The sequence below is a fragment of the Rhinolophus hipposideros genome (genome assembly GCF_964194185.1).
Source record: "Rhinolophus hipposideros genome assembly, chromosome: 22".
Classification (NCBI taxonomy): Eukaryota; Metazoa; Chordata; class Mammalia; order Chiroptera; family Rhinolophidae; genus Rhinolophus; species Rhinolophus hipposideros.
In genome coordinates this window covers 17306869-17322706 of record NC_138068.1, presented here as the reverse complement: position 1 = coordinate 17322706, position 15838 = coordinate 17306869, and the positions used below count along the sequence as shown (strand labels likewise).

At 47.4% G+C, this 15838-nt stretch overlaps 1 protein-coding gene across 1 annotated transcript in view; it reads left to right on the top strand.

Annotated features, from left to right (window-relative positions):
- Positions 1-15838, top strand: part of PPP1R16B (protein phosphatase 1 regulatory subunit 16B) — a 93528-nt gene that overhangs the window by 74895 nt on the left and 2795 nt on the right. Inside the window, exons 4-11 of the mRNA XM_081033684.1 lie at positions 1541-1686; positions 6369-6472; positions 8137-8261; positions 9508-9633; positions 10176-10251; positions 10972-11101; positions 11193-11361; positions 14178-15838. The exon at positions 14178-15838 is cut by the window's right edge and continues 2795 nt beyond it. Of these exons, the coding sequence (XP_080889810.1) occupies positions 1541-1686; positions 6369-6472; positions 8137-8261; positions 9508-9633; positions 10176-10251; positions 10972-11101; positions 11193-11361; positions 14178-14687 (1386 nt within the window). The 3' untranslated portion in view covers positions 14688-15838. The remainder of the gene's footprint in view (positions 1-1540; positions 1687-6368; positions 6473-8136; positions 8262-9507; positions 9634-10175; positions 10252-10971; positions 11102-11192; positions 11362-14177) is intronic.

Genomic DNA, 15838 nt, shown 5'->3' with positions numbered 1-15838 from the left:
CTGACTCCTCCTCCTATAGACCGGGACCCTCCTGACCCGTGTCCGGGTGACCGCCTGAGGCTCCTCGCTTTGCTCCGCCGCCTCTGGCGCCCTCTGCCGGCCGCGCCGCGCCACTGCACGTTCTCACCCCGACCTGAGGCAGCGCCCCGCCCCGCCCCGCCCCGCCCCACGTCATCACCTGGGCCCTGCCTGTCCGGAGAGATGCCGTCAGACCCAGCCAACCCCAGACTGGCCGGCGCAAAAAGAGAACCTGGGTCTCTGGCACCGCATGTGTAAATGACTTCTCCTTTCCCACACGTCCTCTGGCGCTGAGCCCTGGCTCCGCGGGGGATGGTGGTGCTGCCCCATTCCCATCCCCATCCCCACACCCACAGGAGGCTACGGGCTCCCACAGAGGCCCCCCCTCCTTCTGCTGCCATTTAGTCACTTGTCCCCCTGCCTACGGGCATTTCTGTAGGCTAGGCCGCCACCATCTCTTAACTGGGTGATTTCAACACAGATCCTCACCATCATCCCTCTTCTCCCCAAAGAAGCGTGCACATGCAATCTGTTCTTCACCTGCAACAAGGGGAGGGTTTTTGTTTTTTTTAAGCACGGCTGGTGGTGCTGCCGCTCTGCGTATAACTCTGCCACATCTCCCACTGCACTGAGGGCTGAACCCTTCGCTGGACAGGCTGTGCTGAGCACAGTCCCCTGCTGACTTCTCCATCCTGTACTCTGTAAAGTGGTTTCCTCCTCTGTCCTCGCCTCCCCTCCCCGGCCTGAGGCCTCTCTGTCCGCTGGGGATCTTTCACTCTCTGTCCCTGGGGTTAGGGGCTCCCGTGGCTGTCAGAGTCATGTGTCTCTTTGAGGGGCTACAGGCTCCTGACTCTTCCCTCTCCCTGGGGCTGACCCACGTGTGGACAGGCAGAAGCACAAACATGGCTGTGTTCTTGCAAGGACTGTCTGGGGACCCCCAGAGCCCTCATTCAGAGTTGGGTTCTCTAGGGGGAGGTTTGGTTACTTGGCACTTCCCCAAGAACTGAGCTCCTGAATCAGAAATTCCTAAGTTAAGGGTTTCAAACTATGATTGATCTAGGGCCACACCTTGGAGGCCACTGCTAGGAAGGGGAACCCTCCTAATCCCCCCAGCTTTCCCCCTTCCCCTGCTTCAACCCCTGCTTGAATCTATCGGTTATCTAAGTTAGAGTTCTCCATACAATTTTGTTTCTGGAATTTAAAAAAAAAATGGTTTTAAAACCTCATTCAAAAATTTGTCTCATTCCACTAACTTTCAAAACATTTTATAGCTGATTTTATAAAAAAATATTGTCTTTATGTTTTTATCCTGTATATTATTAACGTACTCACCAGGAAGCAGGCTCAGAAAGGTTAAGAGACTTGCCCAAGATCACACAGCATATACATACTGGATCTGGGTTCAAATTCAGGCAGTTTGGCTCCACTGTCTTCCTTGTGGTCTCTCCAAGTGAACTTGGTGTGCCCCCACCAGAGCTTGGGTCCTTGCCTGGAGCTCACCCTGCCTGTGTCGCCCCCGCAGTGTTGCATCGACAACTTTGAGGAAATCGTCAAGCTGCTCCTTTCCCATGGTGCGAATGTGAATGCTAAGGACAACGAGCTGTGGACGCCCCTGCACGCCGCGGCCACCTGCGGCCACATCAACCTGGTGAAAATCCTCGTTCAGTAGTACGTGCCCCTCTCTCCCCCAAGAACAGCCTCCCCTCTGCCTTTGGTTTTTTCTAAGTTCTTTTTTGTGTCTTTCATCTCTTTCCTCTCCCTCTACTTTTCTCTCTGCCTCTTTCTCTGTGTCTCAGTGCCTGTCATTTTCTCTTTCTCCCTACATCCTCTGTTCATCTCTGCCTTTCTCTCTCTGTTTCTACCTCTCTCCTCTTCTTTCCCTAAACGCCCTTCTTCCTTCTCCACTTCGGTGTGTCTTTCTCTCTTTTTCTTTCCTTCTCTCTCTCTCCTTCACTCTGGTCTCACTCCGTCTTTTCCACTCTATGTTTCCTCCATTATCTCTCTCTTCATTCTCTTTCTTCCCCCCCAAATTTTATTGTAGTAAAAGGTATGTGACATAAAATTTACCATTGTAACCATTTTTAAGTGTGCAATGAAGTGGTGTTAGTACATTCACATTCTTGTTTAAGTACATTTACACCAACCATCTCTAGAACTCTTTCATCTTCCCCAGCTGGAACTCTGTTTCCATTAAACAATAACTCTCCATTCTGCCTCCCCCACCACCCCCCAGCTCCTGGAAACCATCATTCTACTTTCTGTCTCTATGATTTTGACTACTCCAGTTACCTATATAAGAGGAATCGTATACCATGTTTCCCCGAAAATAAGACCTAGCCGGACAATCAACTCTAATGTGTCTTTTGGAGCAAAAATTAATTTAAGACCCGTGTTTTGTTCCAAAAGACGCACTAGAGCTGATTGTTTGGCTAGGTCTTATTTTCGGGGAAACATGGTAGTATTTGTCTTTTTGTGACTGGTTTTATTTCACTTAGCATAATATCCTCAAGGTTCATCCATGTTGTAGCAAATGTCAGAATTTCTTTTTTAAGGCCGAATAATATTTTTATTGCATAAATACCTACACCACATTTTGCTTATCCATTTTTCTGTCGATGGACACTTAGGTTGCTTCTAGGTTTTCGCTATTGTGAATAATGCTTCTATAAACATGTCTCAAGATCCTGCTTTCAATTCTTTTGAGTATACACCCAGAAATGGATTTTCTGGATCATATGGTCGTTCTATTTTTAATTTTTTGAGGACTGCCATACTATTTCTCACAGCAGCTGCACCATTTTACATTCCAACCAAGAGTAAACAAGGGTTCCTGTTTCTCCACATCGTTGCCAACACTTACACGTATTTTCTGTTTTGTTTTTTTGTTGTTGTTTTTGTTGATTGTAGTAACCATCCTAATGGGTGTGAGGAGGTATCTTATTGTAGTTTTGATTTGCATTTCCCTAATGATTAGTGATGTTGAGCATCTTTTCATGCGTTTATTGGCCATTTGTATATCTTCTTTGGAGAAATTTCTATTCAAGTCTTTAGTCCATTTTTGAATTGGGTTGGTTGATTTTTTTTGTTGTTGTTACTGAGTTTTAGTTCTCTATATATTCTGGATATTAATCCCGTGCCACATTATATAATTTGCAAATATTTTCTCCTATTCTATGGGTTGTCTTTTTACTATGCTGTTAGTATCTTGATTTTTTAAATTGTCAAATTTTCATGGAGTCCAGTTTGTCTATTTTTTTCTTTTGTTACCTGTGGCTTTAATGTCGTATCAAGAAATCATTGCCAAATCCAATGTTGTGAAGCTTTGCCTTATGTTCCTAAAGCATTTTATAGTTTTAGGTCTTATATTAAGATCTTGATCCATTTTGAGTTAATTTTTAAGTATGGTGTTAGGTAAGAGTTCAACTTCACTTTTTTGCAGCATATCCAGTTTTCTCAGCACCATTTACTGACAAGACTTAACTTTCCCCATTGAGTGGTCTTGTTGAAACTCCTTATACCATATATGTGAGAGGTGCTCTATTCTTTCTGGGCTCTGTATTCTATTCCATTGGTCTATGTGTCTTTATTTCAGTGCCATACTGTTTTGATTATTGTAGCTTTGTAGTAAGTTTTGAAATCAGGAAGTGTGAATTCTCTATATTTGTTCTTTTTCAAGATTGTTTTGGCTATTTGGAATCCTTGAGATTCCATATGAATTTTAGGATGGATTTTTCTATTTCTGCAAACAAAAATCATTGGGATTTTGATAGGAATTGCATTGAACCTGTAGATAGTTTTGAATAGTATCGACATCTTTAGAATATTAAGACTATCAGTCCACGCACATGGGATGTATTTCCACGTCTTCTTTAATTTCTTTCAGCAATGCTTTGTAGTGATCATTGTACAAGTCTTTTGCCAAAGTACTTTACTCTTTCTGGTGCTGTTGTAAATTAACTTATTGTTTGTAATTTTCTTTTCATATTATTCATTGTTAGTGTATAGAAATGCAATTTAGTTGTGTGCGTTGACCTTGTATCCTGCTAATTTGCTGAATTCATTTTAGTTCTAACATTTTTATGTAGACTCTTTAGGGTTTTCTGCATATAAAATCATATTATTTGTGAATAGAGATAATTTTACTTCTTCTCTTCCCATTTGGGTGCCTTTTATTTCTTTTCATTGCCGAACTTCCCTAGCTAGAGCTTCCAGTACTGTGTTGAATAGAAGTGGCAAAAGCAAACATCTTTGCCTTGTTTCTGAACTTAGGGGGAAAGCTTTCAGTATTTCACCATTAAGTTTGATGTTCACCGTGGTTTTTCTCTAATATGGCTTTTATTATGTTGAGTTAGTTTCCTCTTCTTTCTAGTTTGTTGTGTGTTTTTAATCATGAAAGCTTGTTTAATTTTTGTCAAATGCTTATTCTGTATCTATCAATTGAGATGATCATATGGTTTTTTCCCTTTCATGCTGTTATAGTACACCAATTATTATACATCAGTCAATTTTTATATGTTGACCTAGCCTTACAGTACACAAATAAATCCCCATTTGGTCATGGTGTATAATCCTTTTAATATGTTGCTGAATTGGGCTTATTAATATTTTGTTGAGAAGTTTTCCATGTGTTTATAGGGATTTTGAGCTGTGATTTTCTTTTATTGTGGTGTCTTCATCTGGCTTTGGTATCTGGATATAGTTCTCTTTCGTCAAATATCTTTTTCTCTGTTGGTCTCCAAGAGTCTATGAGTCTGTGTTTATCTCTTCTGCCCTCTTTATGTGTTATTCCCATTTTTGTTTTTCTTGCTATCAAAAAAAAAAAAAAAGGCGAGCATACTTTCTTGGCCCTGCCCCCCCAAATTCTGTTCAGAAGTTTTTCTTTGGAGCAGAACTTGCTTTTGGTGGCTCTGTGCAACAGTGTCTTTCCCAGGAATAAGGCCATGTCTCTCTCTACTGCTCTGATGGTCTTTTCCTGCCCTGAAATTCTTTCTAGTTTGCTCAAGTTCTATAAACACATAAAAAAAGGCAACATGCAATTTCAAGTATATTCAATTAAATTCATCGAATAATTTATGGGCACTTGAGCTGTGCACTCAGGGATGCAAAAGTCCTGAGGAACCAGGTGGGAAATCAAATGATTTCAGTACCAGAGTGAGACCAGTAGGTTGGGGTCTGAGAAGGTCCAGGAGACTATCTGAGTGTAGGGAATCAGGAAGAATGGCCAAGAGCAGGTGACCTTTTTTGGAGGTCTTGAAGGACAGCGGGGTCCATTGGGTGGCTGCTGGGGGGATGGAGATGACAATCCTGCTGCTTTGGCTCAAAGCAGTGGATTAGCTTGCCCAAGGGTACACAGGAGCTCAGAGAGGTCACACTGGAGGGCTGTTGGCCTAAACGACTGGCTAGTGGCCCATGCCTGCGCCTCTGATGAGAATCTGGATATAGCTAAGTCTGCCTGGAGCATCAAATGCCCACTGCCCAATCAGTAATGGTACGAGTGGAAAAAGGAGTGGTGCCAGCCTGGTACAGTGAGTCCCCAATGCTGATCTGTACCAGAAGCCTGTGGGGCATCGGTCACCCCCAGAGTCTCTGTTTCAGGAGGTCTGGAGTGAAGCCCAAGAAGCTGCATTTTATTTTAGGAGTTCCAGGTAATTCTGCTACAGGGCATCCCAGGACCATGTGTAGGAAGCACTGGCCCAAAAGGCAGATTCTGCCAGGGAGCCCCAGGCTCTGTCCTGTCCCTGTGCTGGTCAGCCTTTTGGGCAGGGACTTGGAGCAGGAAGTGGGGGACAGCCAAGGATGTTTCTATAGGTGGGCAACAACGAACATAGAACATGGAGACGTGAAAAGAACTGGCCCAGGAGAGACCCGGGTTTGCGTCTTGACCCTCCCACGTTCTAGCTGTGTGACCATGGACAAGTGACTGAACCTGTCTGAGCCTTTGTTTCCCCTTGAGTGAGGTGGGGCCAACAATGCCGACCTGATACATAAATGAGAGGATGTGTATAAAGGGCTTAGATCAGGCCTGACTCTAATCAGATGCCTGGTAAGTGGTGCTGCTGCCGTTAATGTTATTCTCATGATTGTCACCAGGGAGGACTTTGACATCTGTCTCCAAGCCTGCCTGCTGGCTCAACAGAGCAGAGAGCTAGGGGGGGCACCTAGGATTTTGGCCTTTTCACAGTCGGGGCCCCCAGGATCCTGAAGTTACTATTCTTTCTGGGGTGCGCTTTGATGGGGTTGCGGGGGGCTGAGGGCACAGTGGGGTTGTGGGTGAGAGGCCAGAGAGCAGAAGCAGCCAGACCAACCCTGGCCACACCTGCCTGGCCCTCACTCTGGCCCTTTCTCTGCAGTGGGGCCGATTTGCTGGCCGTCAACTCTGATGGGAACATGCCTTATGACCTCTGCGAGGATGAACCCACCCTGGATGTCATCGAGACGTGCATGGCCTACCAGGGTAAGAGCAGGGCACACGCCATAAAATGGGCTCAGGGCCGTGTAGCAGGGAGCAGCTCTTAAATGATCGCAGGTGAACACGTTAGCGAGCTCCTACCTGCCTGCCTCATGGTCAGCGCTCAGGAAAGGGGACGATGGCTCCCCATTATTATTGTTATCGTGTGATTAACAAGATGAGACATGAAAGGACCCAGGAAAACGTGCTGTACAGAAGGAAGGTATTGTTCTCCTCTGTGTCACCCACACACGCGGGCGGCCTCAGCTGGCCTTGTCTCCTCTTTGTCAGCTGTGACAATTCAGTCAACATTCACAATAAAGATATATTCCCATTTGGGAAAATAATAAAAAGTCAGGAACGTTCGCGGGTGCCTGCCAGGCACCACGCTGGCTGCCAGGGGCCGGGATAAACAAGATGTGGGCTGTTCTCAGAGCACAAATGAGCTTCAGAGAGAAAAAGAAAATGTAGCAATCTGAGAGACCAGCCCGCCCCATCTCTCTGCATACACATTTCGGAAGCGCCTCCTCAGAAGGAAATCTGAAAGCCAGACCCTCGACTGCAGCACCTGATCCTGCCTGGGGTCCTGCCCTTGTGTTTCTTCCCAGATCCCAGCAATAACTGCCAATTTGCTCTCTCCATTCCCTGGCACCCCAGCTTTCACTGCTCATCTTCTGCAGAGGGTCGTAACTGTTTTATGGACCCCTCCTCAGAATAATGTTTTTCAATGCAGTTACCCAAGTCATAGGATTATATGAAAATAAAACTACCACAATAGTTTAAAATGTGTTATCTATAAACTTTATTAATTCACTAAACAATAAGATAATATGATATGAAATCACCTCCAGTTTCTGTTAGTGACCAAGTCACAGTCACTCCTAATTCTACTGTGGGTTTCGCGTATGTTCTAATGGAAGGAAGTGCTCTATTTCATTTAAAGGTTCGTGAAAATAAACATGTCATTTCTTTCTCCTTTCAATTTTACAGACCCCCCCTTGAATTCTATCCAGGAATGTTTAATCTAATGGACCTTCATAGAGCGTGCCACTCTCTCCTTAAATACCATCAGTAGCTGCCAATGACACAAACTTTTTTAGCCAGAGATTCAGGCTTTAAAATGTCTTTCTGGGTCTCTCCAGCTCAATTTATTCAACTCTCCATTTAAAAGTTATGTATTCATTAATTCAGTCATTCCCATTCAGTCATAACCAAAATTTGTTGAGCCTCGTGCCAGGTGCTGCAAATACAACTGTGCAAGAGATGACGGGCACGCACAGAAACCCTGGGCAGCTAGGGTGGTCAGAGGAGGGCCGTGGGGACGTGATCCAGGCCAGACCTAGAAGATGAGATGGAGCCAACTATTTGAGCAGTTGGAGGTGGGTAGGTGGGTGGTGGGGATTTCCAGCTAGAAGCACAGCCTATGGAACAATAACTGATACCATTACAGTGCCTACTGGGTGCCAGGCAGGGAGGGCCCTTGCTCTGTGGGCCAGCGCATGGTGTTTGTGTTCACTGGGCCAGGAAGACAACAACCTGTGATAATGTCTATCTACCCTTTTTACTGGCAGACCCTGGGGAGCAGGAGCCTTGCTTCCCCCATCTGCCCCCCACCCCCCTCGTGGTCTCAACCTGGGGGTGCTGACTTCATCCCTCCTTCCCTACCTTAGGCATCACTCAAGAGAGAATCAACGAGATGCGGGCGGGTCCTGAGCAGCAGATGATTTCAGACATCCACTGTATGATTGCAGCAGGCCAGGACCTTGACTGGATTGATGCCCAGGGTGCCACGCTGGTGAGGACATGGGCCAGAACCAAGACCAGCTCTGGCTGACGTGGGCCAGCCCCTGGTGGAGACCACACCTCTACAGCTAGGGCCTCTGTTTCGTCCCAGCTAGTCTTCTGCTGGCTTCCTAGGGCTCTCATCTCTAGCTCTCACCTTGGCTGCACAGTTGGTTTCTCTTTGCTTTGTCTCCTTTTGCTCCTTCACCCATTCCCATGATGCACTTTGTCACCACTTAGGGCTCTCTAAGAATGTCAGTCACTTACTGAGTGTTCATCATGTGCTAAGGATTTTATGTATTTTTCTGGGCGATGGAGCAAGCAGGATAACTAAGGTCTGTAAGGTGGCGTCCACCACCGGAGGCTTTGAATGGTGCCAGGTCAAATAGCTGGAGCCTCAACCTGGGGCTTTCCCTTATTGGATGTATTGATTACTATTGCAACATAACAAACTTCCCCAAAACTTAGCATCTTAAAACAACAAGAAACATTTATTATCTCACATAATTTCTATGGGTCTGGGAATTGGGAACAGTTTTGCTGGGTGGCTCTGGCTTGGGGGTCTTTCTTGAGGTTGCAGTCAAGATGTCAACCAGGGCTGTGGTCATCTGAAGGCAGGACTGGGGCTGGAAGATCCACTTCCAAGGTACCTGGCAAGTTAGTGCTGGCTCTTGACAGGAGGCCTCAGTTTCTCACCTCCTTAGGGCCTCTCTTAAGGGCTACTTGAATGTCCTCACAACACAGTGGCTGCCTCCTCTAGAGTGATTAATCCCAGAGAGCATAAGATAGCAGCAGCAATGCTTTTTATGACCTAGCCTCAGAAATTGCACACCACCCTTTCACAATATCCTATTTGTTAGAAGTGAGTCACTCAATATGGCCCACATTCAAGGGGCGAGGAATTAAGCGCCATCTTTAAAGGGAAAGAGTTTGTCGACATATTTTAAAACCACCATATTGGACCTGAGACCCCTCCTACAGGGCTCAGAACATAGTCAGGACCCAGTAAATGCTGTTGTCTTAACCACGGGGGCTCTAAGACCAACCACAGGGAAGAAAAGCTCACCACTCCGCCTTACCTTCTAGGTCCATATTGCAGACTCCATAATCCTCTGCAATATGGCTGGTATTTCTGCCTCATTCTATTCCATTCTCCTGGCCCCAAGAATGGTCTGGGACTGGGGTCAGGGAGAGGACTATCCCACCTCCAAATGTGGGACCAGCCCCTAGGGAATTCTCCCTTCTTCCCTCTCCTTCAGCTGCACATAGCTGGAGCCAATGGATACCTGCGGGCAGCTGAGCTCCTCTTGGACCACGGAGTGCGTGTGGATGTCAAGGACTGGGATGGCTGGGAGCCACTGCACGCGGCCGCCTTCTGGGGACAGGTAGTTCTCACCCACAGTGCTGTCAAGGAGACCAGCACAGGGTCACCTTGATGTCCTTTGGGCTGGGAGTTGGTTCAAAAGAATACAAGGCCCGCTTAAGGTACTGAGTACAGCTAGTATGTGGGATATGAAAAGGCCTAGAGAGTTTGCAAAAACATTTGGCAAGTGTTCCAACAGGATGATCGTCAAATTTGTCAAATTAGAAAATTCCCCGTGTTTCTGCTGTGAATAGTTTCTCCATTTGTTTCCCAGATAGAAAACTCTGGTTGCAGCTTTTGCAGTCCCTCCATGGACGCCTGACAGACCTAGAGTTATAGCCGACTCCTTTTTCTTCTGTCCCTTAGCCCAGGCAGGCTGGAGAGGTGTCAAGTCCATTGCATCCCAGGTTTTCTGGTTCCAGGATACAGAGCTTCCCCTGAGAATCAACTCCCCCCCCCCACTATTCCTTGGGTCACATCCTAAGAGGCCATGGGCACTTTCCCCACCTTCTTGGTTTTCTGAGCCTTAGGAAAGGGGAACATGGACTTTTTCCTGTGTTTCAGATGCAGATGGCAGAGCTGTTGGTGTCCCATGGGGCCAGTCTCAGTGCTAGGACATCCATGGATGAGATGCCAATAGGTAAGAGCAGCACAACACCTGGTACACACATAGGCATTCATCAATCTCTGGATGGGTAGAGAGATAAATGGATGAGTATATGGTTGGACAGACGCTGGGCTGGTGTTTAGATGGATAGATGGATGAGTGAATAAATTAATGGATGATAGATTAATGAATGGATAGATGGGTGGATGCGACAGATAGATAAACTTATGCATAAGTGGATGACCATATGGATGGATGGGTGGCCTATGGTGGATGGATGAATAAGAGTGGGTAGGTAGAGGATGAATCTATAGATGGATGACTGGGTCAGGGAATAGATGGGTAAATGAAAGGATTAGGTGGGTTTGAATGGGTAAGGATATAGGATTACATCTTTGCATACTTTCTTGCTTATGCTATATGGGGTCCATACTTGTTTCTGTTGATACTTTTCATGTCAGTGGAGAGTTGATGGCTCCTCTTGGAAACTATCAAAGGTATATGACTCCTTCCGTCATAGCTGGGAACCTTAGGAGTGCATGGAACCTGGATTTCCTGTTTTTATTCTCGAAGGATTGGGTTGTAGCCCAGGAAATAAGACTGGAGTTGTTTGCTCCCCTCCCGGAATGCCCCAAAGGGTGCTGGGAGTTTTCAGTGGGTTGGGATGGCTGCTCCTCTGGTCTAGAGGGCTCTCGGGGGCCACGGGCCTCTGTACTGCACCCCGCCCCACAACAGACTTCTCTGCCATTTCAGACCTGTGTGAGGAGGAGGAATTCAAGGTCCTGCTGCTGGAACTAAAACACAAGCACGATGTGATCATGAAGTCACAGCTGAGGCACAAGTCGTCCTTGAGCAGGAGGACGTCCAGCACGGGCAGCCGTGGGTAAGTCAGGGACTGGGCCTCCAGGGCTCCCTTGCGTGCTCCTGCCCATAGTGCCTGGATGCAGCCTCCAGCACCCCCTCTCTCTTTTCAGGAAGGTGGTGCGTCGAGCCAGCCTGTCAGATAGGACCAACCTGTACAGGAAGGAGTATGAGGGAGAGGCCATCCTGTGGCAGCAGCGGAGTGCGGCCGAGGATCAGCGGACCTCGATCTACAATGGGGACATCAGGGAGACTAGGACAGACCAGGAGAACAAGGACCCAGTGAGTGCCTCAGGCCCCAGTGTCAGCCACTGCCGTGGGAGGGAAACAGGACCCCTGCCTGCTCCTCTCTCCTCATCTGAGAGCCTTCAGGAGGTTAGCTGGGCAGGGACCTTAAACCCTCTGGATCGCATCTGATGGTGGCAGCTACCGTGGTTAATGAGGCGAGCCTAGGGTCTCTCTGAGCCAGAGCTGGGAGCTTTGCCTCATAGCAGAGTCTCATACTCAACAGGGAGTGCGTGACAGCCATATGCCTACTTGTGTTCCACCAGGTCTCATTCTGGGCTTTCCAGGAGAGAGGTTCCGTAGGGCAGCCATGCCGGGAACGGAGGACAGTAAGATTCCCTGGGGGGAAGTGTAACAAAATGTTGAGAACTGTGTTTACCAGAACACATCTGATTGGGAGAAATTTTTTGGACAACTGAGTAGGGTGCTGGTCGCACCTCCCAGAAGCCTGCCCTAGGAGTAGCTAATGGTCCCGGGCGTGAAACTGCTTCCCGAGGAGGAATCTATACTGGTTTCCTGAGACTGCTGTAATACATTACTAATGCCAAGTGGAAGCTGAAAACAGCAGAAATTAATTTTCTTGCAGTCCTGGAGGCCAGAAATCTCCAGCAAGGTGTCAACAGGGTTGGTTCCTCCCGGGGAATCTGCTCCACTCCCCTCTCCCAGCTCCTGGTGGCTCAGGCATTCCTTGGTACTTGCTAGGGTGCCTCCAATCTCTGCCTGTTTTCACATGGCGTCCTCCTGTGTATGTCTGTGTCTCTGTTTTCTCTGGTGAGAAAGACACCAGCCGTGGGATGAGTGCCTACTCTGATCCAGTCTGACCTCACTGTAATTTACCGAATGACATGTGCAAATCCCTACCTGCAAATACGGTCCCATTCAGAGAAGTGGGGGAGACATGAATATGGTGGAGACACCGTTTGACTCAGTACCGAGGCCCTCAGGTCCATGCCTGGCTGCTGCCTGCTGAGTGGGGCAAGCAAGTTTGGGGCCAGAGCAGCATTGCTGGGGATGAGAAGGGGGAGGCTGACTGTACCTGCAGTGGTCGGCCTTGTTGGTTCTTCCACCACCCAATGAGCAGCTGAAAACATTTGGAGAGTATTGCTTTGGCAGTATGCAAAATGGTTAGCTACCCAGTGTGCTCACACATCTCAATGGGACTGTTTCCTTGTGTGAACAGGGAGGTCACGTGTGGGCTTGTCTCAACAGCAGGAGTGAGGTGCCTATGGGAGGGAATCCTGACGCTTTGTTCTGTCTCGTCCTCAAGGTTAGGGGTTGGGGGGTACAGAGTTGTAGATTGAAATCAAGTCACATTTCAGATGCCTCCCAGCTATTCTTCATTTATCTTTCTTTGTGATTTATCTATTTCTTGGAGAGCTTTCCAAAAAAGGAATCCCAAGTCAGCACCTGGAGATTGCCTTCATTATTTTTACCAGCTGTGGAATATTCTAGTACAAAAACTTGCCATAATTTGCCACCTGCTGAATGATGACTTCCAGGCTATGATCTCCTGGGGGAATATATCTGTGAAACAAAGTACTAGACATGGGCTTGCTGGTGCAAAGTATGCGTTCTCCTTTAAAAAACAAACAAAAAATTTTGGTGGTGTGATAATTGTCCTTCAAAGAGATTGTGGCAGTTTACATGCCTAGCTATTTTTCAACCCTTACCAACACTGAGTAAGAGCAAACTTTAAAAATATTTTTCAGTGTGATAGGTAAAAAATGTGTTGTTTTAATTTTTATGTCATTAATTATTAGTGAGGTTGAGTATTTTTTCCTATGTTTACAGGCTATGTTTTGCTGTGAGCTGTATATTGGTGTTCTTTGTTAATTTTTGTCTTTTGGGTAGTCCATTTTTAAAAATAGACTTTTAAGAGCTCTTTATTTATTTGATAAATTGGTCCCTTTTCTATCATATATGATGTAGATAGTTTTCTAGTTTTGTCATGAGTCTTTTGACTTCGTTTATGGTGATTTTTGCTAGGCTTTACATTTTTGTTTTTGTCAAATGTATCTATGTTTTCATTTATAGTTTCTAGGCAGCAGCTACTTTTAAAGCTCTTGTTATCCAGGAATTTCTGGGTGTAATGGGCCTCTGGGTAAGAATCTGCCATTTGGAGTGGAGCTATGCTGGGAATAGAGAAGAAGGATTGATTACAAGTGACCAGAAACCCAACTGAAATCGACTTACACAAAAAAGGAGTTTGTTGGCTCATGTCACTGCAAGGTCTGGGCACAGGGGCTCAAAATGGATCATCAGGAATGCAGTCTCTATCTATCATCTATCTATCATCTATCTATCTATCTATCTATCATCTATCTATCTATCTATCTATCTATCTATCTATCTATCTAATCTATCTATCTCTGTCTTCCTTCATGTCACCTTCACTGTCAGGAAGACTCTGACATGGTGTCTCCCCAGCCCCCAGCTTATATCGTTCTTACTGCACACAATTCCTACAGAAACAGAACTTCTCTTTCCTAAGCATTCTAGCGAAAGTGCCAGGGTTGAGTTTCATCAAACCAATTTCAGTCAAGAACCCATACCCGAAGCAATTCCTGTAGTGAATATGTTGACTGTCCAGGCCTGGGCTCATGGCCTAGCCCCTGGAGCAAAGATGGGGGTTGGTCAGCTCTACCAAAACACATAGATTGGTGAGTTCCCGAAACCAAAATGGAGGTCCTATTACCCAGGTAGGGAAAGTGGATGGAGGACAGGTGCAGACAATAATTCCCTCAGCAGAGGTGCAAGTGGGGAGTGGGTTCAGATGCTCCAGCCAGCTGGTAATGTTCTCCTTTCACCCTCAGAACCCCCGGCTGGAGAAGCCCGTGCTGCTCTCTGAGTTTCCTACCAAGATCCCACGGAGTGAAATGGACGTGCCTATTGAGAACGGCCTCCGGGCCCCGGTCAGCGCCTACCAGTATGCACTGTCCAACGGGGATGTCTGGAAAGTGCATGAGATGCCTGACTACAACATGGTCTACAGCAGCCCTGGCATGGCCGATGCCACCCCACCCTGGAGTGGCTACAAGGAACAGAGCCCCCAGACGCTCCTGGAGCTGAAGCGGCAGCGGGCTGCAGCCAAGCTGCTCAGCCACCCCTTCCTGAGCACCCACCTGGGCGGCGCCATGGCCAGGACGGGCGAGAGCAGCAGTGAAGGCAAGGCCCCCCTGATTGGAGGCAGAACTTCACCATACAGCAGCAGTGGGACCTCAGTGTATTACACGGTCACCAGCGGAGATCCCCCACTCTTGAAGTTCAAGGCCCCCATGGAGGAGATGGAGGAGAAAGTCCATGGCTGCTGCCGCATCTCGTAGTCTCCATGTGATGGAGGAGAGAGAGGCTTTGGGGAGGGGTCCTTGGAATCCAGGCCAGCCCAGCAACCCTGGCTGGGGAGGCTTCAGAGGGCAGCTGGGGGGAGGTGGGATCTGCTTTCCAGAGGAACGCCGACCCCACCTCTCAGCCAGCTGCCCATAGTGTCACCACTTCCCTCGGTTCTGCTTCCTGCTGCATTGTCTGCCATCAGAAACAAGGCCTGTAGTGGCTTCTCGACTCACCCTGCTGTCAGATTTTGGGAGGGAGGACTGGGATTCCAGTTCTGTTGGTGGTAAAGGCTTCTCTGGACCAGGACTCGCATGTCCCATACCAGCGGGCACACCCACACACACAGGCGCGCGCGCACACACACACACACAGGTATGCACACACCCACACTCAATCAACATTTGTAGGGATGACAGCTGGGCTCATGGGAAGCAGGTAGGACTGAGAATTTGTGGGTTACTCCTAAAAGGATTGCAGTTAAGACTCAGTTTTTATCACCACTGCCAACGTGGCTTTAGCAGGAGAGGAGGCCTGCTAAGCTGACATCCAGAGTCCCGCCCAGAGGCCTACCAGGTTCTGGGCCACCATCCACATGTGGCAGGAGCAGGAAGTCCTCTCTGTTCAGAGGGAGCCATGAACCCACATGGGTCAGTGAAATGGACATAGGCCTTGTCCTCACGGCCTTGTCCATCAGGAACCAGCTGTGTGACCACCCAGGGTCAAGGTGGAAAAACCAGGCTATTCCATTCCTGGAAGAATTCAAATCCCATTTTGCTCTTGGATGGAAGCATCAAAACGTGGACGCGGTTAGGGAACAAAGTTAGTGTTTCCAAAAGTGCATTTGATACAAGAATTCTTTTAGGCTGTAAAACTCTAGGCGAGAGGTAACTGAATTTGGCTGCTTTCTTGGATAGTATTGTGGTCACTAGGTTTTACTGACTGGTATTAGGAAACGAGCTAAGTGAGGAGCTTTGGTTTGTAGGGCTTTTCCATGAAGAGGGGCGAGTTCATGTTGGTCATTTCTGCAAACATCTCTGATAACCATGACAGAGCCCAGTATCCTGGCTGATCTTTGTGAATATTCAGTTTCAGTCTAGCGTATCTCAGTCAGCCCTCCTCAGGCGGAGCCATCAGAGTGAGCAGC